Consider the following 25468-nt stretch of genomic DNA (forward strand, 5'->3'; position numbering starts at 1 on the left):
TACTCTGTATTTGTAATAGGCAAGAAGGAGTATGTAACATCAATATTTAAATAGGTAATTTAAGTGTTTCGTGTAAAACAAATCAGACACCATGACTTATTATTCATGTTTGTTAATTAAATCATGTCTGGAAGTGATATTTAGAATTTCTGTTCAATATTTATTTAAGAATTACCATAAGTCCACAGCAAATAGAAATACAATGCATTAGTGGTGACATCAATATTAGTTAATTAAATTATTTTTATCAATATAGTTGTGTTTTTTTATTTTCCAGCTCATGTCTTGTAATAGGTACTCAATACATATTTAACCTTTTTTTGTATGACTGTCTTGACATAATTTTGCATTGACTCTACTGATTGTCTTAATGTTCCAGACTCATTAACTGCATAAATCAATACACTCAGGGCCGGTTCTAGCCAATGTGATGCCCTAGGCGAGATTTTAGCTGGCGCCAATACAATTTTGAATCTGTATTTTTGAATATCGATCTTAAATTGGCGTGACGTTGAAGCAGCGACCCTGCTGTAGTTCGTTTATAGCATAACGTTAGCATTTTGCTTCTGTCGATTAGATTTATGATTCAAAAATGATAAAAGTAGGGTAGGGTAGACATGTGGATATTATCCGGCTGAACAAAACGTGCATTTATCAAACAGGTTCGTTCTCCACAGATCTTATTTCGAGCTATTTTCCAAAATCCTATGGAGAAATCCCATTGCTTTTTTGTCAAGGGAACCCATGCGCAGCTTACTTCCGGGTTTTAGAACGCGTCACTGCACCACTCTATAGAGTGGCGAAGTCCCTCCCCTTCCGGTGGACCTCCATGGGACCTTATTTCGGAAAGATTATGTATTGAAGTCAATGGAGAGAGAAAGATTATCTTTCGATCCCGTTTGAATTGTGCCACGAATTACACATATGATGTTTGTCAATTTAAAAGATAATTTTGCAAGTCAAAAAAATGTGTCGTAAAACTGTGAAGTAACACTTTTGTTTGTGTGAAACGCTCAATGAACTACATCTCTGGTCAACAACACACGTCACCAAGATGGCCGTCACTACTGTCTTGTCAACAAAACGATTGATTACCCTCACTATCACCACAATGAAACACGTCCTGAAGAATGCCATGCAAAGCTGCCTGCCTGCCTTCCTTTGATTCTCTCTGAACTGCCTGGTCTTTTTAATGTTTAATGTCAACCATTTGTGCAGATAGCATGAAGTAGAGAAGATCGCCGATGCTAGCGTTAGCGTTAGCATTTCTCCCCCGGGCTTAAATTGTGTATTATAGAATGATCACACCGGTGACAGTACTATTCAAAGGGTTCACGAAATATGACTACTACTCTTACTGTTTAACATTTTGGGTTACTTAATGTTACTTCATGTTAAGGCTAATAAAAATGACAAGGCTGTAATGCTAACTAACGTGCTAGCTACTAGCTAGCTTGATCCAGACACTCCTGGTTAGGGCTGTGCAATTAATCGTATTTTAATCTCGATTACGATTTTGGCTTGCAACGATTACGAAAACAATGTAATTGAAATAAAACGATTATTATTTTTATTGGTTTTTCAGTTGAATTATACTTAAAGTTCAGGGTAATCAACTGTTAAAAACATACTGTTCAAATTTTCTTTTTCAATATATGGATGTTTTCAAAGTAAATGGATAATCGTTTTTAATAATCGTGATATCAATTATTGACCAAAATAATCGTGATTATGATTTTTGCCATAATCGCACAGCCCTACTCCTGGTCCTTTCATCAGACGGGAAGCGAAAGAACGAGCAAGACCCATTGCTGGTATGATAACAACCTGGTACTAAGCACACAGGCATCTTGTTAAAGTTATATTATCTTAGCTATCTCTTAGTGGAGGAAAACAATTGTGACATCACTTACGCGACTCTGGGATTTGTAGTCTTTCTCGTTGCGTATTTTTCATAGTCTTATATTTCAACAGTTTTACGACAAACTGTGACTTTTTTGACATGGAAATGATTTTTTAAGATTGACAAACATCATATGTGTAATTCATGGCACAATTCAAACGGGATCGAAAGATAAGTTTTCTCTCTCCATTGACTTCAATACATTATTTTTCCGAAATAAGGTCCCATGGACCGGAAGTAGATACACTGCACACAACCACACATTCTTTAATCTTTAATTAACTTTATTTAAAGTGATTACATCTGTAGCTGTGGAGATATGTCATTCTAGATTATTGTATAGGCTTTGTTAGTCTGACACCTAGTGGTCAGGATTACAAAAATGCCCTCTCTTTCCTTTTTCGCTTATGTCACAGCATATTCCAGTCACTTATTAAACAATTATAAATACATGTAGTAGCCTATAAATCAAACTACTTCATTGCAGTTAATGCATTGCAGGATGTGAAAGGCGGCTTCCTCATTACGTCACCGACAGCCAGCCAATGAGAGGCCGCATTTTCAGAGCTTTAGCCATTGATGCTGAAGAATGTAAATCTACTGTGAGCCTTGCACCCTACAAATCATCTTCTTTGTCGAAGGAAAACAGCGACGACTTCAATCAAAAGCATTTCACCGGATGAATGTGACTAACGTGTGACGACATGACTGACAGGTGTATCAGGCTGCTGCGTTTTTAAGAAACAGGAAATATGCCGCTGCTAAAGGCTTGAGGGGTTGCAAGCATATCGTGCTCACAAAGGCTGATGCCCCTGCAAAGGTAAATAACACAAACATAAACACATTTTTACTGAGTGGAAATATACACACAGCTACTAGTGTGAATAACATTTCCGCAGATTCATAGTTATGGGTCTGACTTCCACATGGCCTTAATTCGCTGTCGCAGCAGTCATGTGTTTTGGTGTAAACGGATGTAAGCCTCGATTAGACCTACTGGATTGTCGCCTATTTTATTCATAGTCAGGATAATGGAAGGAAGCATTAAAGGTGGAGAGTACGTGTTTATCAAAAACAACAGTCGTCATGTTAACTGTTAAAATCTGCCTTTGGGGTCTTTAACCACATCATTGAGGCAACACAGACTTATATGTAGCAGTGACCCACTGACACTGTCAAGTCAAGTGTAAAGTCCATGTCCACAAATACTTCTCTAAAGTTCTCACGACAAACTGAACGTGTTGTATTAAAGCAGGGTTAAGTGTAAGATTTAAAAACAAATCTGACTTGAAGATGGAGAGAAATTTAGTGATAAGGTTAATAGCAAAACGTTGACGCCTCTTTATTTCTGGGTCAATCAATATGATACCACCATTTTTATTGGGGCACAATTTCTGATTTAGCCTACATTAAGGTACAAATAATTTAGGTTGGGAACAAAAGTTCTACATGTTTACACAGTCAGTTTCTGTGCACAGACTTTACTGCTTTGTAAAACAGTTGTTTGTGGTTCCTGTCCAAATGTATTGCAATAACATGCAGGATTTGTAAGACAACAGTTCCCTGTTAATAAAGGATGGGGAGATTAGGCTCCTGGGGGCAATGCTTGAAATGGTTTGTAGTCTGGATATGAAAAGTGCAACCCATAACAGAGTGTTCTCAACCCCCATTTTTTCATTTATTAACCATTCACTCAGATTTGTTTGCCTTTTGAGACACAATGATTTGCAAAATAATATTAAAGGTACTTCAAGAGACACATAGCAGGTATGTCAGTCCATCAAGCTGTGCGTTGTGTTCCCGTGTAGGCATGGTGTAACTGGGACATCACTGTGCTTGGAGCAGTCTCACCATGAAGGGCTCCAGCTCCAGATTGGCCTTCTCCCTGGGCTTCCTGGTGGGGGCCTGCAGCATCTACTTTTTCCTGCGCCAGGTGTGGTTTGAGAGGAGTTACCCGGTGCTGACAGAGGCCCAGGAAAGAGCCACAGCGGTGTCGGAGAGCCCAACCAGCTGGAGGAAGGAAGGAGCTGCTCTCATCAACCTGCTCCACCCTCACCATGCAGGTGCTTTACTCTCTTTCACGCTGATCCTCTAAAGATTAAACCATCTAGTATGGGCTGACAAATAATCAAAACGCTGTATATCTTACCCATCATAGCTAGATTTGACCAAATATAACAATATTAAGTAAGATGCTTGTTGTGATTATGGTGGTGGTGAAGTAAAAAAAAGAAAGCATTATAGCACACCACACAGAAGGAATGTGGAGTAAACTGATTGGATATGGAGCTGCCATGCTCATGTGCCATGGCATTGGGCCATTCCTGATGGAACTACAGATACATTTAGTCCACTGCCCGCCAGTTATACAGTTTGATGTGTGTCCTTCTAGATGAAGACAGCCGGCTGGCAGATGTGTTGTACCAGAAGGTACGCGTTCTTTGTTGGGTGATGACAGGGCCGTACAACCTGCAGAGCCGGGCCCGCCATGTGAGGGCCACCTGGAGTCGCCACTGCAACGTGGTGGTGTTCATGAGCTCTGTGGAGGACCCAGACTTCCCCACTGTGGGCCTGGGCACTAAGGAGGGCCGTGACCAGCTCTACTGGAAGACCATTCGAGCTTTTCATTATGTCTACGAGCACCATGCGAGTGAAGCAGATTGGTTCTTAAAGGCAGACGATGACACCTTCGTTGTGGTGGACAACCTGCGCTGGATCCTGTCGAACCACACCCCTGAAGAGCCCATCTACTTCGGCAAACGCTTCAAGCCTTACACAAAGCAAGGTTACATGAGCGGAGGGGCTGGCTACGTGCTGAGCAAAGAGGCCCTCAAGAGATTTGTGGAAGGCTTTCGGACCAAAGTTTGCACACACATCACCCCTGTAGAGGACTTGGCGCTGGGGCAGTGCTTGGAGAAGATGGGTGTTCAGGCGGGGGACTCCAGAGACACTCTACATCGAGAAACGTTCCACCCGTTTGTGCCAGAGCACCATCTAACTGGCAAATTCTCAAAGAGCTTCTGGTACTGGAGCTATTGTTACTACCCGATTGTTGAGGCAAGTCCCTTCACTTATGTTTTATGTGTCAGTTAGTGCTGCAAAATGTTATTACAGTATGAGATGGTAGAGATCGTAAAAGCAAATCATGTATTTGTGCTCGAAATGCTTTAGAAGAGCACATCCAGTTGACTGAGGGTTAAGAAGCATACCATATAACCCAAAAAAACATAGTTTGATTTTCCTCAGGAGCTTTTGCTACATGTCATATTACACTCTCCCCATATTTATTGCCTCTATGTTCTTTGTTAGCTGTCTAAATGTGCCTTAAATGTCACAGTTGAAGCAGAAGGTCGTTGTCTGATAGCTTTGTGATAAGACCGACATCCTGTGGAGTGGATTAGCCTTATTAAAGGGCAAGTCAAGTTAGGAAGACAAGCTATTGGGGGAGTGAACCTATTAGTTGAACATCCTTTAATATCATTAGTTTAAATATGCACTTAAAGTAAGAAGAGTGTCCTTACATTTTGAAATGTAGGGGTCTATTCTCTATGTGTTCAGTATACTGTTTGTTTGCTCTTGATGAATTAAGCAAAATGTAGGTAATCATCACAGGGACAATAACTAAATAAATTATTTTGGGATTATTTTGCACATTTGAATGCCGCACCTGAACCCGTCATAGAACGAGTGAATTGAAATAGAGATGAGTTCATTTTAAAGTAGATGATTGCAGCCGAGACAATGTCCTGTCAACAAAGGGAAAATTGGTCAATTTGTGGCAGATAATGCAACTCATTTATTGTACTTTACAATTCCAATGAGACAGGTTCATTACTGACACTGTCACACACTTACTGCCTGCGTATTGAGCTGTATTATCCTCGGTTTGAAAGGGAAACAGAAAACAAATCAATTTTTAATATAAGTAATTATCAGACTGAACAAATGTCGTTTCAAAACTGTCAGCATGTCTCATTATAAAAACAGACTCAAAACTACCAACACAAAGACTCGTTCCTACAAACAAGTATTTTATCTTTCGAGACCAAACTTAATAGGTTATATTTCTGTGCAACATACGTCTGTTTGACAAAAGCTGTTAAAAACACATAAATGAATCAAACTATTGCACTGGGTAATAGCTTAAATCAAGATGAACATGGGCATTTTATCTTGAGTCAAACTTGCATGTAAGGTAACCCTGTTTACCCCTGTTTGTGTAACATTTGCTAAAGACCTCAGTGCCCAGTTTTTTAGGAAATCACCTGGCTTTTAAATGCCGTACTGCAGCCTTGGTGCCGTCAGTCTTTTCATGAGATTTATAGTTTGATGCTAGCCTTATCCTTTAAACACAGGAGATGTGCTTTATGAAACATTTTTATATAATAAAGGGGATTTTTACATTGACTTGTTAATCGTAATCACAACAATTTAGGCAATTGTTAGGCACATAATGCCAACAGCATTGTCAGTTAGAACTCTCCAATTAAATAGAGACCGTATTTGCTCATAATCTGTTTGCATATAACATGTTCCTATGTATCCCTTGAATGACATGTGTCTTTTTATTTATTAGAAGTTTATTGAAGTCATTACCGTAAGGTCTTTTCACTGTACAGACACCTTGTGCAGCTAGATATTTAATGATACATTTATCTTTTGCATACATTTGACAGGGAAACATGTGAAATCTGTCTGCACTGCGGTGAATGTCAGGGAATACCGCTCTAAATGAAAAATTGCATCACATTTTTTACATCATCACATTTATTGATGCTAAAATGAATTTTTTTTGATGGGTTTTAATTTCATGTGTTAAATGTGTCTCTAAATGGTCTGTTTTTCTTCCTCAGGGTCCACAGTGCTGCTCTGACCTGGCAGTGTCTTTCCATTATGTAGAAGCAGAGCTGATGTACACTCTGGAGTATTACACCTATCACCTGAGAGCGTTCGGCTACCGGCCGCGCTACCGGCCCTCCGTACGCCAGGGTCTGACCCCCGGCCCACTCTCACAGACAGTCGTGACGGCAGGACTTAAAGCGGTTCAGGTGGTGACAGATGGAAGGGGTCACACAACTTCAGCCTCCTCGCTCGGTGGAAACACAACTAAATCAGAGACTGAGCCAGAGAAACTTGGGAAAGACGATTTAAACTCTGGCGTCACAGAGAACCGGACTGGAGTCACTCAGGGCCGGCACCGCTGATTCTGTGTTCGAGCCGGGGATGATTTCCCTGCACAGTATGTTGGAAAATGTTTTCTTCTGACCAGTGCTTGAATTGGAATAAAAAAGGTGCCAGTACTCTAAATCAGCAACTGTTTCAAGTAAATTTATTTATACAGCCCAAAAACAAGAATTTGGCTCAAAGTCATAGTATATCCTATAATGCTGGTGGGTTTGTCTCTTTACTGTATATTTTAGAAAGGCTCACTGTACTAAACAAAATGACTCGGGGTGCATCTGAGTTTAGAGGGGGTGCAGGGGTAAAGTGCTATTTTTATAAGTGGGGAGTGGATCTAACACAAGATTTTTTTTTTAAATATTGAAGTTAAATGCATCAATCTGGTGCACTTTGAGAAAAAAATTAAGAGATCTATGGATACATCTCTCAACATCCATATGAAACAGAACTGTAAACAGATTTTCTATTTCTTTATGGATATTTTACAAATCACTCCCCTTGTTTTACTGTCATATAGTATTTCATTTTTAGTGAGTTACTCAGATGAGTACCAGGAGACAGCATTTGGTACTCTGGTACAATTGTGGTGAAGGCATCTGAGTTAGATGTATTTGAACCGAAATGTCTACAGGCATAGCAGAAGATGGCATCTTTTTTACAGGAACTTCCAGCCAATCTCTGTTTTTAAACCATGAGCTGCAAAATGAGCGCCTTACCCCACTGTACAGGCGAGTTGGGAACTTGTTTGAATATACCTGGGCAGGCTCTGTTTTGCCGAGGTCCTCTGGCACTTGCGGGCCGCCGAGGGGTGGCGGTGTTTGGGGCGACGAAGACTGCTGCTCCGGGGTCGAGGCGGGCAAAGCGGCGGCGGCACCTCATACCTTATGACGCATCTACTGAATACTGAGTACCGGCACCGTGCCGGTACTCGGTAAGAAGTAACGGTACCAGATGGGTAAAAATCAGAAGTCCTGGTACTGCGTACCGGTGAGTACCGGCCCAATTCAAGCACTGCTTCTGACCGCTCTTCCTTGATCCGATCGCAGTGTTTTTCCAGTCAGTATGACACCGTGAGCCCTCACAGTGAGAATGCTTAATATTTGGATATGATTTAGTTGCAGCTCCTATGCGTTGACTGTTTTTTTAACCAAGATAAACTTTTGGGTTTATTGCGCTTTAAATAGTCATTTTAGTTAATTAACTTATGATGTCACAAAGTCTTAAATATGTGTTGAAAGTAATACAAGAAGAGGCGCATAGAATATTATTTTACCTAATAGTCAATAATACAGCAACACATTTTCTTAATATATATTTTAAATTGTTTTTTAATTTTGTTTTTTAAATGGACAGCAGCGACAAATGGCAGTGTGCTGCTTTTCTTTACATTGTATTTGCTTTTATTGTGTTATATCTGATGTTCTCTGTACATATCTGATTAAAATGTTTAATTTCAAATTAAACCATTACAACATGTATTCTGTTTGCCTTTGTGTCTGCATTTTTCTTGTAGAGTACATTTTTAAACTCTCTAGGGCTAAATTGTTAAAGCAGACTCTAAATCCACAGCCAGCAGTGATACAGTGTTCACTTTGAGTTTGAAAAGCCCCACCTGTTAAAAATGTACTTACTTTTTTCCTTTGAATGATATGAGATGCTCTGATGTAGAATAGGAAACTTCAAACCCCCTTGTTTTTGAATACAATGTGGCTTTTGATAAAACGGATATTATATAAAACAACAATGAAGTCCTTTTGTCAAGTTATTTTAAGTAACCAACAATAACAATTGTATCAGGTGTGATTGAACATAGCTGTATGCAGTGGAGCCATTAAAAAAAACACTCATAAACAGCTTCAGGAAAATGCACCAATGTTTTAAATGAATAGATGATTTATAAAAAAAGATTGGTTTATTTTGAACATTTTAAGCAAGAAGAAGAACATAAATATAATGTATCGGCTGTCACTATAATCATGTTTTGTCTTCAGATTAAACAAATACAATCAGTTTAGTTTATATTCGCTCTCATAAGCCAAGCTGGCAGGTTAACAGTGTGAATCACGCCATTTATTCATTTCCATCAGACATTTTGTTAATTTGTTGTGTTTTCTGTGATCTTCTGTCATCGATGCCAGGTGAGAGAGTTGCTTCTGAAGGAAGTTTTACAGACCCTGAAGAAACCTGCAACAAAACACATTGTATATAGTGTATTTATATATGAGTATTAATCCCACGCACATACTATTTAAATATGTACAATAAATGATTTCATACATTTCATTGATAATGCCAATATGAGATATACTAAAAAGAAAAGCATACAGAGAAAATATAAAAGAGTGATTTGAGTCAGCAGTGCTTTAAGTTTCAACCCCATATATTTCAAGAGGCTTTAACTTTTCTTTAGTAAATATGTTAAATCTACTGAATGAAAAATAAAGTAGAGGCACTCACCTCAGCCTGCACTTGTTGAGAAAAATGCCTCTCCTCTCTGGATACTCTCTTCTCAAGGGACCATTATCTGTGAGAGCAGACATTGCAATATAGTCACATCAAGATATATTGTCTGCATGATGAACACCACACATTGAATCTGAATGCTTACAAAAGCCAACAGAGCTGTTATGAAAATGTGACGTTTTGTGAAATGCCACACTTACCAGGCTCTGAGTTTCTCTTTCCCATAAGACCCACAAAAATGTCATTCATTTCCCCTAAAAAAGGAAGAATAGTAACCAGTCAGTTTGTGTTTTATGATGATTTCAAATAAGAAAGCAAACACTTCACATCAGTACTAACTCATAAAGATCTTACTTTTTTGTGGTGCAGGTACAACGCTATCATCTGATAATAATTAAATGAAACCGAGACGAAAAGACAAAGAGCAGTATTGTAAAATAGAAGAACACTTTTGAGGAAATAAAATCTAGATCAAAATACTATTTGTAAATCACCAGAAGGGACAGCATTTACAACAGTTTATCGCATTTTTTATTTTTTATTTAATTAAGTATTATTAACACGAATTACTTCTATACATTTTAGAATGAAATCAGTGGGAGACTTACCGGCATCTCTTCTGCCCATCAGACCTACAAAGCTGTCATAATCCAAATCGCTATACCTCTTCAGAATGTTCCGCTTGAGGTTGTCCAAGACTGTGGGCTTCTGCAATTATGAAAAGCAAAACAAATAAACAATCAGTTTATGTTTAAAATATGACGTGCAAATCAGCTTTGTCACTGCGCGCCCGGAAACCTACTTCTGATCTGCGCGTTCCGGGCTCCTCGCATCTGGAATGGCTGTATCGAAGTTTCATGATGAGGAACAGAGTCACCAGCAGCACACCTCCCTTCATTTTCTCAGCACCTCCTGCGCAAAAAAACAGTTATCCTGTTTTAAAAAGTTGTTTCGTTTTAGTCAAAAATATCGCTGAATCAAATGTACCCATTACGCATAGCCTGTTGCGTAATTGGTGCGTAAAAGTGCTCGGTGTAAGGTTTACAATTATATATTTCATGACATGTATTTGTAATGTTGTTAATACATTATTGTTTTGATTCTCTCGTATTTATCCAGCGATGACAGAAACAAAGAGACAACAATAATATCATGCATTCTCTCTCCCAAAAGTCACATTAAACCATTAAATAAACTTCTTAATGGAAGAAAAATACAATGGTCTAAAATAAAATGAATAGAATAAATATGTTCACATTTTTACTTTAAGCATTTAAAAGTTTTTCCTTTACCTGTTTTCTGTCAAGCAGATAGTTTGGTAAAAGAGTCTGCGTGCGCCCTGGTGCAGAGAAGTGAAGAAGGATAGATCCTGCAGTGAGATCAGGCCAGCATAAATGAGACGTCCACGCTCTCTGCTAATAAATAATAACTGGATACCTGCGTAACGCCAATCAGCAACCAGAGCGTAGGTGGAGTATCATGTCTTATCACGTTGTGCCTACGTAGAATACACACTGATGGTCATGATGCTGCTGAGAGCTGCTGCCTCCCCACTAACACGCACGTACAGACATCATCAGAAATACACGTATTGGCAACGTCACGAGGATAAAGGTTCGTGACTTAAGTCCATCCCTGAACCTATTTAAAATAAATATTTGATTCCAACTGCAATTTTATTTAAAGAAAGCATCAAAAACACATTGTTACATCTTGTTTGGTATAAAGTGGACATGTGTGCAGCAGTTTCACTTATCCATGTCTTTGCCATCATCCTCACATGGTGTCATTCCACCCCATTGACCAGTAGAAATGGTCATTGTCAAGATACTAATCTTTTTAGGAAGTAATTATACAGCCAGCATCTGCCTCTGCTGTCCCAATAGAAGATGGTGATGTATGTGACTGGAGGAGCCACACAACTGTCTGTTTGTAATGAAAATAAACACAATAATTTGTCCACCTTACTGGGTGGGTTTTGGTTAGTTGACGGGATAACATGTAATTTTCCCACCAAACTATCTGAATACAAACGAGAATTCTATTTTTGACAGTATTCAAGAGAACAATGATATGTTGTCATGACTGACAACTCAACACCAGATTTGATGTTAGGACCGACACATCATCACCAGCATTGACGCAATGGGTAACACGTGGTTCAGAGGGTCACTTGAAATTGCTTTCATGACTGCTGAATTCTCTCTTATCGGCTCTGACAGGTGCTGAGATGAATTCAATTGTCTGTCTTGTAACTTGTATACGCACAGACAGTGTGACACTTTTCTTCATACTTTTTACCTTGAGCGGCACTGCATGATTACGTTGCTCTGGTAGTGCTGTATCATTTTCTCATAAATAAAACATTCAAGTAAATCCTGAAAATATATTTATGTGTAACGTATTTTCCCTACATCATCAGCAGCTGAAAACAACTTTTTATTTAATGCCCCTACCAAACCTATAATTTTCATGCAATTACACAAGCAATTACACTTGTGTTGGTGTTCAGGCACACAATCAGAATGGAAAGAAGCATGAATATTTCAGCAAAGCAAAGTTTGAGATCACAGCTATAAAACCGTCACAGGGAACCACTGCAGTGCAGATATAAATGGCTGTGCTCTCTAGAGACTGAGACCTGTTTGATGAGGGTATGACTCCCACAACAAAGCACCACGCATATAGTGTCCAAATAGTGCACTTCACAAAAGGTTAACACTGATATGTTTTAGTAATGACTTCCTATTTCCATATTTGTCCTGTTCCTGGATGTAACGTGGGGATGGCAGCAAAGCAGGGAAGGGTTCGTGGTGGGAGATCTGACAGAGGTGGGGGAAGTCATTAATTGCATTTTTACATTATTGATGAGTGTTTTTTCATATGGTTGGTAATCATCAAAGCAGCCCTGTTTTTTGAACTGACAGAGAGTACAGGGAAAGAGGGCCAGTGGCTGTTTATCTACAACTTGCCATAGCATGAGGAAGCTTCTCATCCAACCGAAAGTGAATGGATCTTGGGTCAGATGTGCTGCAGGGCTAAATGGACGACCCTCAATATATCAGAGGTAGTCACATGACATGACATGTACCCTCTGCTGTATTGCATGTGGACGTCATTCATTACCGTCACACCTTTTATCAAAAAGATCAGACTTATAATGGGCTCAGTGGTGCGGACAGCTGAGTGCTGAAAGGTCAGCAGGACATTCACGGTTGACTTACTCCCAGCTGGATTCCAATGGTATCTTTAGATAGAAGTATTGGAGAAGACAAAGATAAGAGACACAGCTCAGTCTCATGATAAGATCATTTAAGGATGTGTATGAAGGACTGAGTTTTGTATTGAGGTCTAATACTCCTATAAATGACATGAGTAGTCAGTTGAAATATAAAAAAACTTCCTGGCCTTATCCTTTGTCTTTTCAGGTCCTTCTCAAACATTGATCTGCATGTGTGTAAAGAGTAGGCTGTCTGAGTGTGAACATCATTTAAATATCCTCTGGTTTGCCCTCACGTTCTCTTTTTTAGCGTTTGCCTAATGGTCATGCTTTTCCTGTTGTCGCTTGTTGAATTAACAGGCTGAAAAGTTAGAGATGACCTTGCAGTTTAACACATATTAAGAGCATAAAAGAGAGTGTGTGTGTCTTTGAGGACACATCATGTATTGTAGAGTGTTTATCTCACATCATTTCTTTCATTGAAAGTCATTGGAAACGACATAACACATGAGTTATTCTGTGTAGTTGTATATTCAGAGGAGGGAGACAGAATATAAAGCCCGTACAGCCACACTGTTATTCCTCTCCTGCCTCTCTAATGGAGCTGCCAGTCATCCATTTATGCAGGCTTTCAGGGTCTGAGGGGGGGAGAAGATAAAGTAAGTTCCAGCTTGGAGTTGAGAGGTGACAGTGACGCGACGGCCCCTTATATGGTAGAGATGTTATGAAAGAATAAGCGGCCAGAGGGAGACTGGAAAGCAGAGTGTGCGAGGGTGAGAAGAGAGAGTGAGATTGTAATGATGTGTGAGAAATGTCAAGGTGTAGATTTTAGCTATATTTATACAAAGACTGGGGTTGGACAGACAGCTTGCAATCTCTGGCTAATAAGTCCAAAGGGGATTCTGAACGTGTTAACAGAGTTACAGGAAAACAGTCCTTCTCACACTCAGAGCCCATCCCCGCTGTCGGCTGTCGCTTGTGGCAACATGAAGACAAAAATAAACGGATCTAGATGATTCCAGTCCTCTCCATGGTAGATCATAAGATGCACCTGTCAATAATTGAGTTAATGGGCTCTAATCTAATGAGGGAATTTAACTTAGACTCTACTTTATACTTCTCCTTGGGGCGTGCAAAATGACTTTGATGGATGAAGTATTTTTCCACCACCCACTCCTCCCTGATCTCTGACTTACGAGGTCCTAAAGTGTCACTTCCATCTAAATGTTAATTTGAGGACTGTTTCTTTAAGACTGGCATGGTTGCTGACATGCTTTGCAAGTCTATTTGCATTAGACCACATTGGTTATGCGGAACTGTGAGCTGTGGTGTCGCTAAACCAAAACACATTATTTTCTTTTTCATCAGCGTTTTCCAAAGAGCTTCGAAGATTGTTTTTCTGCTCTCTCCTTGTCAAACGCTTTGTGTCCCCTTTAATCTTCTCTTGGTGGCAATGGCTGGCACTAAGGTCTATGAGAGAAAATAAGCCTCTGATGCTGTTTAGGCTGTTGAGACTCTGTTGTGATCGTTCTTTTAACAGTATTGCCTATTTTCTACTCATCGTGCAGTAAGAACACTTCAACACATACGTCAACATCCAGTTCATCACAGAAGTAATCAGAGACTGTGACAATGTGTCCATGCTGCAATCAGATGAGATGCGTGTTCAACCCTCAAATTGTGTTCTATTTACACAAGACCAGCCACTGAACGTTTGTTGAATACTTTTAGTTGGTTGCCAAATATTTTGTCTTTCTAATTTGTTGAATCATTTTGTTGCTTATTATTTCCTCTGCCATTTGGTAATTTCTCTGCTGCCAGCTATCCAAACCATTTGGTTACTACTGTTTCCACCAGCAGCAACTAAAATAAATACTATCAACACATTATGAACAGCGACTTGTTTATGATTTACCTAATAGAAGTGTATTTTAAAGTAGTGATGTGTCGGTCGCGAACGAGCCGATTCTTTTGAACGGCTCTTTGGTACGAACGAGGGGAACCGAGTCGTACTTGGTGAGAGCCGTTCTTCTTATCGTTCAATCAAAGTTGGTCCGCACTCACTGCCTGCCAAAATTCACTCGCCTTTTAAAAAGCTTGATTTTGTTCCCCAAACGTATTCTGTGAAGACCCGCCCCTACTCTGATTTGTAGGTTTCAGCACGAGGAGTTAGGTGGGGTGGGTCTTAACGGAATACGCGAGAGAGAGAAGTCATAACAAGTGGTACTGGACAGATAGACGACGTGTTTTTCGGATGTAAAATGAGCCAAACGCGAAAACGCAGCAGCATTTGGATGCACTTCAACCAAAACCCAGGCAGTGATAAAGCGCACCATTTGTAAAGGCAAAATATCCTTTAAAGCAGGGTCAACAAATAATCTCCATCGCCACTTAAAAACACACTACTAATATTAAGAGTTGCGTGAATTTCATTCAAGGCAAGGCAACTTTATTTACTTAACACATGCAGAGGGTAAATTCAAAGTACATTCACTGACATGAATGACATGGATATGGCGCCACCTTGTGTCATGTTTACAATGCAGATTATTGACATTAGGTCTGGCAATGCAGTCAATCATTATCCTGGTGATTATTTCGCAGATAAACCTAGTAACCCCGCCCCCTTTTTAAAAAAACGGCTCTTTTGAACGGCTCTTTTGAACGGCTCTTTGAAAGGAACGGAGCCATAAGATCCGGCTCCCTTCAAAGAGCCATAATTCCCATCACTATTTTAAAGGTCTCCTATCATGCAAAATGCACTTTTTAATGTCTTTTATACATAAATATGTGTCCCCGGTGCAGTGGCGGCGCCAGAGCATTTTTGTTGGGTAATCTATGGTAGGGCTAACCCATACAGTGGTGGTGCTCAAATCAGTATTTGCAATGTAATTACATACACGCTATATCGCCCCCCTTGACAGTGAAACGCCACACGTGAGGTTTAGATTATTTCCCTGTCTCAATCAAAATGGAACTGTATGAAATAAAACGGCACATTTGTCTTGTAGTAAATAAAAAGGGATCACTGTGAACGTGACGTATGATAGTACATGTTGAAGATCCAATGGGGATACTGAATGGCGGTTTCGATTGATCTCAATCAATAAGGCATGACGCAGATCCAACGTTGCGTTGCTCTGATTGGCTGTAGGTCTATTCAAATTGCATTCGGAGGCATTTTGATCTGACCGCGGCCGCGCTGATATTATAACGCCAGAGAATTTCCACACCTTTAGTGTATAAAACTCCCCCACTACTTAGACTATTCCTTGCACCCCTCTTATAGCATAAGCCCGAATGGTCTCAACCATATTGCATCAGTAACGTGCACTTGTTGTTACAGCAGGATCAGTTTGTGTGCTGTGGACACGACCCGTATATTTTCGCAATCCGTGTTCTCAACATTTAGCATTTCGCTTATTATTTAATTGAATTTGCATCACTTTTCATGGTGGGGCTAAGGTGGGGCTAAGCCATTTCTTGGTATGGCTGTAGCCTACCCCAGCCATACCCTGGCGCCGCAACTGCCCCGGTGTGTCAGGGAACTCACAAAGTGTCAGAAAACAAAACCCTCTCTCTTTCCCTCTGTAATATCTGAAATGTGGGATGGCTTTACACCCACGGCCCTATCAGAAACGTTGCTATCAGAAACAATGCACGACGTGTTTTGGACATAATGTGGTCTTTGTTTACATTAGCAAGCATCGCTAACACTCAGAGCTAACCTGTACTGGAGAGAGTATGTGTAAAAAATCAGGAAATAAAAAAAGGAACTCGCCTTGTAGTAAACCCGCAAGAAAAGAAGCATTTGAGCTCCATACTGTTTCAGAAATAATCCTTGATGTGGTTTGGAACATGATATGGCGTTTAATCACGGCAGCATTTAGCTGTATCTCGTAGAATTCTGAGCAGGCACAAGCTCCCCCTCCTCTATCTTTCTTTTTTCAAGCTAAGGACCCAGAATCAGCACTTCTCTAACGGCCTGTCCACGCGGCGGCGTGCGTTGTCGCTTGCCGGCGGGGGGGGCTGAAACTCGACCAACAACCAATCACATGAATCTCCCGCCCCGGACACACAAGCACGCGGTTTGATTGGCTAGAGCTTGTACTGGCATATGATTCGATTGGCTGACGCTTCCGCCGAAGCTTCAAAAGTTGAACATTGCTCAACTTTCGTCGCGAGCAACGCGAGCAAATCTACGCTTCGCTCCCACAATGCAGTTCGGCGAAACGTGACGTCACCCCATTCAAAGTGAATGGGCAGAAGCGTTGAAGCTTCAACGCACGCCGCCGTGTGGACGGGCCGTAACAGGGCTGAAATAGAGGGATATCAGGGATGTCTAAAATGCACGATCTGTTTGGTATTTTGAGCAAAACACATCATAGACATGTTTTTTATATTTATTTATATATCTGAGACCCGTCATATATGCCTAAAAATAGCATGATAGGAGATCTTTAATGTTAATTAATTGCTTATGGTGGAGAATAACACATTTTGACATACACTATTACGTTTTTGAGCTAAACTGTACAAAGTTTGTGAAACATTTTTAATTGTAATTTCCCCTCTGTTTTGCTGGGATTTATTTGTTTGTTTTGCCTTAGCAGCAACTTTGTTATCACATTCTGAGGAGTTGCAGTAGACATCACTGAAAAATAAGTGCTTTTTTAAGAACCATCTGGAGAGCCACAAACCAAGCTTTAAGGTGATCTTTTGTGTTGAATCCATGTTGGAGGTGTCTGACTTTGGAGATCTGGTCGAATGGGGATGTAATGTACGGTTTGAAGCTCATTATTGTGTGGATGAGAGCTGGCAATATTGCTGCAGAGCTTCCATCCCACCTGGATATTACACTGACTGACTGTGACCGGACTTGACCTCGCTCTGCTGCTTATTTCATCCTGTCGCACCTGCTCATAAAAATTGTGTCAAGGGAAATTATGGAATCATGAGATGAATGTGTGCAACATAGTGAGTGAGACAGAAATCACAAGCCATGAAACATGTCACACTTACATTGTTCACTGTCTGATTGAATATGAACGTTGGAAATTAGGAATTTTGTGATCTGTGTCTTCGTGACGTATGTTCTGTGCTAATCTATGGGAGCATACTAATCCTAAATAGATTCAGTAATTACAGAATTGACACTTAATTAACAGAGACAGCTGTTAAGACACAAAATAAATAAACAAATCTGCGATGCGACAGAAACCCATGAGACAATGTTGAAAATGTCCCACTGGACAACATTGATCTTATCTCTTTTCTATTTCAATAATGTCCTCAACCCTGAGGGCGTTTGGTTATTTCTTTGTTTCCTAATATGGTCACAGGGTCTAATGATACAAAGTGAGCTTTAGGAGGTTTGAGTGTATGATCCACTACTGGCTGATGCGCATTCTATGTACGTCATGATTGCTACATTTTAAAACAGAATTCAGAATATGGATTGCTGCAATGACAAGACAGGAGCAAAGGTGAGTCCTGCATAAAGGTAGTTTCAGAGACAATAACAAACTTGCCCATGAATGACCGCTGGCACTCTAGTGCTCCACTCTGTCTCTTTTCACAGGAGACCAAGTCAATGAAACACATTATTCATGGAGCACGAAGCATGAATTTACTAGTCGCATTACCTTCAAGAAACAGATGTTATTGCTTTCATAGTTTGAGTGGTCAGCTATCGATCAACTCTGACACATTAAGAAAAGGGTCTTTCTCGAAACAAAGCTACAGGAGCTGTTAAAGGCACCAGCTCATGTCTCGTCTATGATTCAGACACAAAGTTCAGTTTTTATTTTGTATATAGTTTTGTATTCCTATAATCATCTCTAAAGCTTTACTAAATCAATGGTGCGCTACATGAACAGCAGCAAACATCAGATATGAGTCAGAGTATAGCTGGTGAACCAAGTGGAGCATTGAGCAGCCATGATTTCCCACAGGAGATGATAAAGAGACACACACATGCCTCCAAATAAATGTTGATGTTTCTCTGTGTAAAGAGACAATATTTCCTTCACACGTTCACATAACAACATAACAACTTCACAAGGTGATAATATGTCATTGTTGTGTCTACAGCTTGTTCCACTGCCCCCAGTTGCTGGTCATAATCCAAAAATAGTCATATTCATTAACTCTCTCAAGTTCAGGTTGTTTCTCATTTCTAGGCAATCTAGGCTTTGTGTATTTGTTTAGCACATGTAAACTGAACGTAACCCACATAAATCAAAATAACACACAAAAACAATTATAGTATTATATCATAACAAATGTGTCTACACCTTTTTGAGTACTAATGTGTCATGAATTGAGTTTACAAAAATATTTCAACAGAATATAATTTCATTTGTTTCAACAGCTTCCATGTCATTCTTCTATTTTTTTCTGAATATTTTAATTAAAGTTTTGCCGTTTTTTATTGAAAAGTCTCAAATGTAACAATAGCTCCAATATCATATGACCGAATGCCTCCAAATCAATGAAGCATTGTACACTGAATGACTTTGAGTCCACCTTACAATTTATAGGAGCTAATCTGACTGCTGAAAGTCTGCTAAACTGACTAAGTAGACACTGCTGGATAAAGAGTGAGCGTCTGTCAAATATTCAATCTTAAAGCAAATTTTCACCACATATCTTACCGACACCAACAGTCGAATCTATCTATCTATCTGTGTTTGGCATACTCCCTCATGAATTGTTTTACGGTTACTTGGCAGATTATTTTTGAAACTTTGTTTGTTGTCTAATCCTTTTGCAAACTCATGAATCAAACAGTTCCCAAAAGCCTTTTACTGATACTGATATTGTTAGGGTTTTATGTACCAATCCTTTTTCATGAGGTATTCTTGGTGTACACAGTATGAGTGGTTATTCCAAGCTTCTGCATTCATATTAGAATAAACATATTGAAAAAACAGCAATGAAACCATTTACAGTAATGACCATTCACATTTGCTTGTCTGTGTAATTGTGCATGCTTTTTTTTTACTAATATGCAAGGAGCTTTTACTGTGTTGTCTTTGGAGCCAAAGACAGATAAAAGCAGCGCAAACCCCAACCCCTTACACACACATTCACACAGAAACACACTTGCACATTGGGATGACTGATTGCCCTGGGCTCTCCTTTGTAAATGACAAGTGCCATCCATAACAGACAGGCAGAGGCTGGTAAAGTGATTATGTTCATAACACACGGTGTGTTGGTAAACACAGCTGGTACCAGGTCTGTCACGCTAGACATGAAGGCAAATACTCAATCCATGCAAAATAATGGATTGTGTTGTAGGTTTGTTCTAACAAAGGGTTGTCGTCGCTATGGCGGATGGATGAGCTAGAAACTGTGAGTGTCTGAGCTGGAGGATGTCAGAGACGGCCAAGTACGATAACAACTGATAAGATACTCGGAGGAGGACACTTAAATCCTATTGTGAGCATAGGGAGCACATTATAAACTCATTATACATCACTATCTGATAATAACCTGCATTATATTATAAATTTGACATGACCCTATAATGATATTCTTATCTGACTGTGCCGTGTCCTGATTATAGAGAATGTACTGATTTGCTTATGATAATGCAGCATCTAGAGAGAGGTCACAGGCAGCTGGACTCTTTGGATAGAACGTTCAGGTGCTGTACACCTGTGTCTTTTCTTCCATCACATCATTTAAAACCTGTACACACCCGTAGTACACTCACACAGGTGATTTCACTTATTTTCTTCTCAGCATTGTGTCCTTAATATACAAAAATGTACATGAATTTTCAGCCAACTCTGCTACATCACGGCCAAGTCAATTTCAAAAGAAGACACTAAGACCCTTTTTTCTCATTTGACGAAATCATCGGGATCTGCATACATTGCATACCTTATAAGAAAATAAAAACACATTAATCTCCTCTCTCATCGTTTGTTTGTGCTTGCATTTGCTAACCTTCTGTCCTTTTTCTGGAAGTTGAAGGCAGTTCATAAAAGTTGGTATTTTGAGTCTTTATCACAAGATTCAGTTTGTTACATTATACTGTAAACAGTGAAATATTGCTATGGACCTAAGGAAAGGGAGACCCGGAGGACAGAAAGATAATAAGTGAGTGGCTGTCACAACATAATACTGCTGAATGACGACATGATTTGTTTCCTTCCGCCAGTTACTCATCATCTAATTAAAGGTGGCACCCTATCTTTCACATAACATAGACCATCAAGCTTCGGTGACACTGTTTCCCCGTCTCCCACTCACCCTGCCATCATTTTCAACACCATCATTTCCTGAAACGCTCGAGGGCTTACATTGCATGTACTGTGGGAGATCCAAAAAGACAATTCTTGGAAGGACATCTGTGACTCACCATGCCTTTTGGGTATCTACATCAGCAAGAAGCTGTACAGTATTGACAGTATAGTGGATCAGCAGGGCAGGAACTTGAAGGCCAGAGGATTGGTTTTACTTTTAATACTTTTTGTAAAATGTATATATGAATGAATGAATGGCATTTCAAAAATGAAAATTGAAATATAAGAAGTAGTTTTATCTGCTCCTATCTGCAAGTTTTCTCATGTATTGTTTGCCTTACATTATTTATAATACCTGCAACTCCTGATCGTCCAATCTGAAGACGGCTACAAACCGAAGTTCATCGTCTGTCACATGCCTCTGTTCCTGATCCTTATTCGTCTCTGCTATCTGTCTATATACATTCTCCCAGAACAGGCCCAGGCATTTGTTTGCTTAATGTAACTGCCTCAGGTTTTTGACTATACAGCAGAGGAGTCACTAGACACTTTGACATGTCACAGTAAGAAAAGCACAAATGTCTGAATTCCATTTGGGACCCTGATGCAATATAAATGTACTTTGTTTGTCTCTTTCTACGACATCTTTGATATCCACCCTGCATCACCTTCAGCCCAACCAAGGATTGTAACCATATCTCTATGCGTTGCTTTCACTGCTGATAGTAGTGATCCATCAACTATATTGTGTGTTTTCTGTTGAACCTCAGTTTACAGTATTACTGTTTTTTCTTGCACTCTTTCCAAATGACATTCATTGCGCCAGATTGTGACACTTCAAATTGAGAAAGTGTAAAGCACAGCGATTGTCAATGTCATTGAGTAGTTGTTCATTTATTTTAAAGACACCTTGTTGAGTTTTATTGTAAGTAAACAAGTTACATTTATTGTATTTGTATTGCCCAATATCACACATCGCGTATTTGCCTCAGGGGCTTTACAATCTCTACAGAATATGATAACCTTAGATAAGGAAGCAACTGCAAAAATTAAAGTTATATAAAACATTTAACATTCACAAAATGTATAAAAACACTATTGTTCACATCCATGTTCATTAGCGTGCAATCTTCTTATCTTTATGCAGGTGCGTTGCAGGATACCTTGCTAGTTTTCCACTGACATTATTTTGCCATCATTCTAATGTCTCTCACCTTTCTAAACTCCGGCTGTTATGTTTTCTATCACCTGTGCTGTCGGATGTTTGAACATCTGATATTAAGTAAAGATACTTTCAATTTATTTTCTAAAGTCAGGTCCCAGCTCAAGGACAAAAATGGCTGCATTTTCCTCCGCCAAACATTTTATTGAATGTTCCCTATTCACTGCTTGAGAATAGTTAATTAGATTCAATCCAGCCATGGCCTGTGCTGCCTCAGTGCAGAAGGGCAATTTGCCTTGACCGCCTACTCCTGAATGAAGGACTGCAGACTGTTCTCTCACAATTGTAGCTTTTGTCTCGGGCTGCTGCCATGCCAACACAATTTAACTGTCCTGCTAGTGCCTGGGCAGCCGTCTAAGAAGCCTTGTGAGAGCATATTGGGTACCTGTCACTTTAGAGCCCTTAATGACAAGCATAACAGGCTCACGGTTTACTTCTATGCAACTAAATGAATGTGGTATGACATGGTCCCCTTGTTTTCAGAGATCGGCTGAGGGTGTGTCTATTTTGTGTGACCCCTGAGTGGGAGTTGGGTTATTGCATCGATTGACTTAATTTCCCTGAAGAGGACAAGATACTAGTGGCAGGACTGATCCTTCAATTTTATATTATTCTCCATCAAGGGAGCATTGTGACATGTGTGTCACAACCAGATGTCGCTTTTCACAGTTTAGAAAACACAAAAAAGAGTAGTGAAACTGATTTCAGCAGTCGAGATTCAGTTGGACAATATAGAGGGAGGAAGTCACGTCTGAGATGTAATAAGAAGCAGCTGTTTTGCCTGTGAGACAATACGGCGTACGCATACAGTACAGTAATGAGTATTCTGGAGAATATACAGCGGCCCAAAGTAGCTGCACAAACATTGACATCCAACGAGCTGAACTGAAAAGACCAAGCGCTGCAGTTGGTCTCAACACAGTTTTGTGACTGGCTAAGGAAATTAGATGATGGAGATGAACCTCGCTGTGTCTCTCACTGGCTACCCCCCCCCCCCCCCCCCCCCTCACCATGGTGTACCTGAACCTGTCAATTAATGTTTGTGGGGACAGACAGGAGAGCACTCGCCTGGATTGACTTTAGCTGTGACACTGACAGAAATCTGTTTTCATGCTGATGATGTCTTGGCATCATGTGTCTGTTTAGACTATTTGCATGTTTATCACATGCTTCAGCTTGTTCACTAATGTAGTTGAAATGCAGGAGAGAGTGTGCACACACTTTCACTTAGTGACATCCATTTTTGACATCTATTTCTCATTAAATACTTCATAAAAATGAATGCCTGTAAAAAATGTTTGCCCGATCCCAAAAAGGTTTTTATTCTTTTCATATTTGAATGTGATCGGATGTATTCATATACTGAAATCCAGCAGATGACTCATTCAGTTTTGCGTTGTCAAGTCTGAACAGCTGAACACCTAGTAGAATATTTTGTTCAAGGCCTATATGCAGATATTTTAGATTAAATATGCTTTAACATTTAGTGAATCAACAATGTGAATGGGTCCTTTGTTTTTTCGTTTCTACAGTTTGCTTGTTATTATAATGCAAACATCCCAGATAATGTATTTCCTGAGTTGTTCCATCCTGAAAACAATATGTATCTAAATCAGAATTGAAATGTGTGCACAGCAATTATAACATTTATTTTAATCTTTTGTGTGTGTTTTGTCTTGTTTTCTCCCCTTGAATTTGTCCAGACCAAGTCAGCAACAACTGTAAGCTTATGATATTATACACAGCAGAACAAAAATGATTGCTTTCACATCAATACAACGGATAAGTGACTACTTTTGCGAACAGAATATGATGCAAAACTCTGTAAAGAGAGAAGATGGCAGTGGGCAACATAAAAAGGGGAGACCAGAGACCATGCCCTCTCCTCTCAGGTGCAGACTTCTATTTAGAGAAAAGTGCAGGAACACATCTCTGCCACTCGAGATTCCATTTGAAGATCCCTCTCTGAACATTTCACGGTGTTATTGCCACATCTCAATGCATGGAGCTCTCAAGAGAAGAGCCGCTGTCTAGTGCAAAACTAGACCCATGCCATTAAGCTTTAGAGGCATAATAGCATCTCAAAAGGGGAGAAAACCGCAGTGTTGGAAAGGTGAACCCAGTATTCTCTTTCTGTCTTCTTTTCAGTAATGGCATCAATATTTTTGCACCATGGTGTATGTATCATTTAACATTGGGAATAATTATTTGTACATTGCAAGATTGATGGACAAAAGGAAATTATAAAATGTATGTTACTGTAGTTGGATCTATTTTTATGAAAATAAGACAAAATGATCAAAAAAGGTATTTATATCTAAGAAAAGTCTGAATACAATGCATTTCTCTTCTGACAATAATAAAATGGTTATTTTACAACATGGTTTTGTTCTCAAAATTCAAAGAAAGTACATACATGCCTTTGAATCCTGTACAATTTTAGTCATTTTATTTGCATATTTTCAATCTACTATACTGTGTCGTTTCTATAATATGTATTTTTCAAATATTGTCTACATACCATACCATGACTTTTTTGACATACTATTCCCTCGCTTTTTTACGTTTATCGACATGCTATTTTATAATGTTTTTTCTGATCTTTTCCACATTACTTTTTTAAAATGTTGTCGGTTTTTCAGATATTTCTGACATACTTGACTGACACACCATGCTATGTCATAGTGACGTTTCATTTTTTCTTCTTCTTTTATTTAAGGTGCTGCAGGCTCAACGGGTCATTTAGTTTTACAATGTCTTTTGAAGATTGTTGCATAGCAACCGTCTTTCCAATCTGTTCATGGCCTTTTCCCTAACATTTGGCCATATATCGTTATCATATACGCACACAGAGCCTACATTGGCAGATACATCAGTAGGCCTACAGAATGACCTTGAACATTAGTCTAAAATAACACTCAAAGCACTGCAGGGATACACACTCATGATGAGTAAATACATTGGACTTCTAATACTTGCAGAATGTGCTTATTCTCTTTTAAGCTATACTGCATTGTTTCAAGGGGGCCTTCTTCCTAGTCAAGATAATACTACCATCTGGTGGCTGAGTTGTGTAATGTCACAAGATGGAGAGAATTGCTGGCAAGCTGTCACTGTTTGGGAATGCTCGGAAAAGCTCCCAGGGGAACGACATAAGGGCCGTCTATTACGGGGAATCAGCTACGCTCTCTAGGGAGCACAATGCTGCTCTTCATCTGGCA

At 39.6% G+C, this 25468-nt stretch overlaps 2 protein-coding genes across 3 annotated transcripts; one reads left to right on the forward strand and one right to left on the reverse strand.

Moving 5' to 3' along the window:
* The first annotated feature begins 2461 nt into the window (after positions 1 to 2461).
* Positions 2462 to 8562, forward strand: c1galt1a (core 1 synthase, glycoprotein-N-acetylgalactosamine 3-beta-galactosyltransferase, 1a). Its single transcript, XM_034145452.1, has 4 exons — positions 2462 to 2723; positions 3712 to 3966; positions 4296 to 4960; positions 6757 to 8562. Exons 2-4 carry the CDS (start codon positions 3756 to 3758, stop codon positions 7105 to 7107), a joined length of 1227 nt encoding a protein of 408 aa, XP_034001343.1. The 5' UTR covers positions 2462 to 2723; positions 3712 to 3755; the 3' UTR covers positions 7108 to 8562.
* Positions 8563 to 8887: 325 nt separating this feature from the next.
* tac3a (tachykinin precursor 3a) lies at positions 8888 to 10946 on the reverse strand. Of its 2 annotated transcripts, XM_034145331.1 has the most exons (7): positions 10840 to 10946; positions 10350 to 10459; positions 10156 to 10255; positions 9902 to 9931; positions 9748 to 9801; positions 9542 to 9608; positions 8888 to 9268 (listed from the first exon to the last, which is right to left on the reverse strand). In XM_034145331.1, the coding sequence occupies exons 2-7, from the start codon at positions 10443 to 10445 to the stop codon at positions 9250 to 9252; spliced, it is 366 nt and encodes a 121-aa protein (XP_034001222.1). In that variant the 5' UTR covers positions 10446 to 10459; positions 10840 to 10946; the 3' UTR covers positions 8888 to 9249. The 2 variants fall into 2 exon arrangements, with proteins under 2 accessions (XP_034001222.1, XP_034001223.1); XM_034145332.1 differs by lacking the exon at positions 9902 to 9931.
* Between the last annotated feature and the right edge of the window lie 14522 nt (positions 10947 to 25468).

The sequence above is a fragment of the Trematomus bernacchii genome, unplaced genomic scaffold (genome assembly GCF_902827165.1).
Source record: "Trematomus bernacchii unplaced genomic scaffold, fTreBer1.1, whole genome shotgun sequence".
Taxonomy (NCBI): Eukaryota; Metazoa; Chordata; class Actinopteri; order Perciformes; family Nototheniidae; genus Trematomus; species Trematomus bernacchii.

Coding starts and splice junctions, on each gene's coding strand:
- c1galt1a (XM_034145452.1), top strand. CDS start 3,756: ATGAAGGGCTCCAGCTCCAGATTGGCCTTCTCCCTGGGCTTCCTGGTG. Junction 3,967..4,295: donor GCTCCACCCTCACCATGCAG/GTGCTTTACTCT, acceptor GTGTCCTTCTAG/ATGAAGACAGCCGGCTGGCA. Junction 4,961..6,756: donor GTTACTACCCGATTGTTGAG/GCAAGTCCCTTC, acceptor TTTCTTCCTCAG/GGTCCACAGTGCTGCTCTGA.
- tac3a (XM_034145331.1), bottom strand. CDS start 10,445: ATGAAGGGAGGTGTGCTGCTGGTGACTCTGTTCCTCATCATGAAACTT. Junction 9,932..10,155: donor GATGGGCAGAAGAGATGCCG/GTAAGTCTCCCA, acceptor AATTATTATCAG/ATGATAGCGTTGTACCTGCA. Junction 9,802..9,901: donor TGTACCTGCACCACAAAAAA/GTAAGATCTTTA, acceptor TTCCTTTTTTAG/GGGAAATGAATGACATTTTT.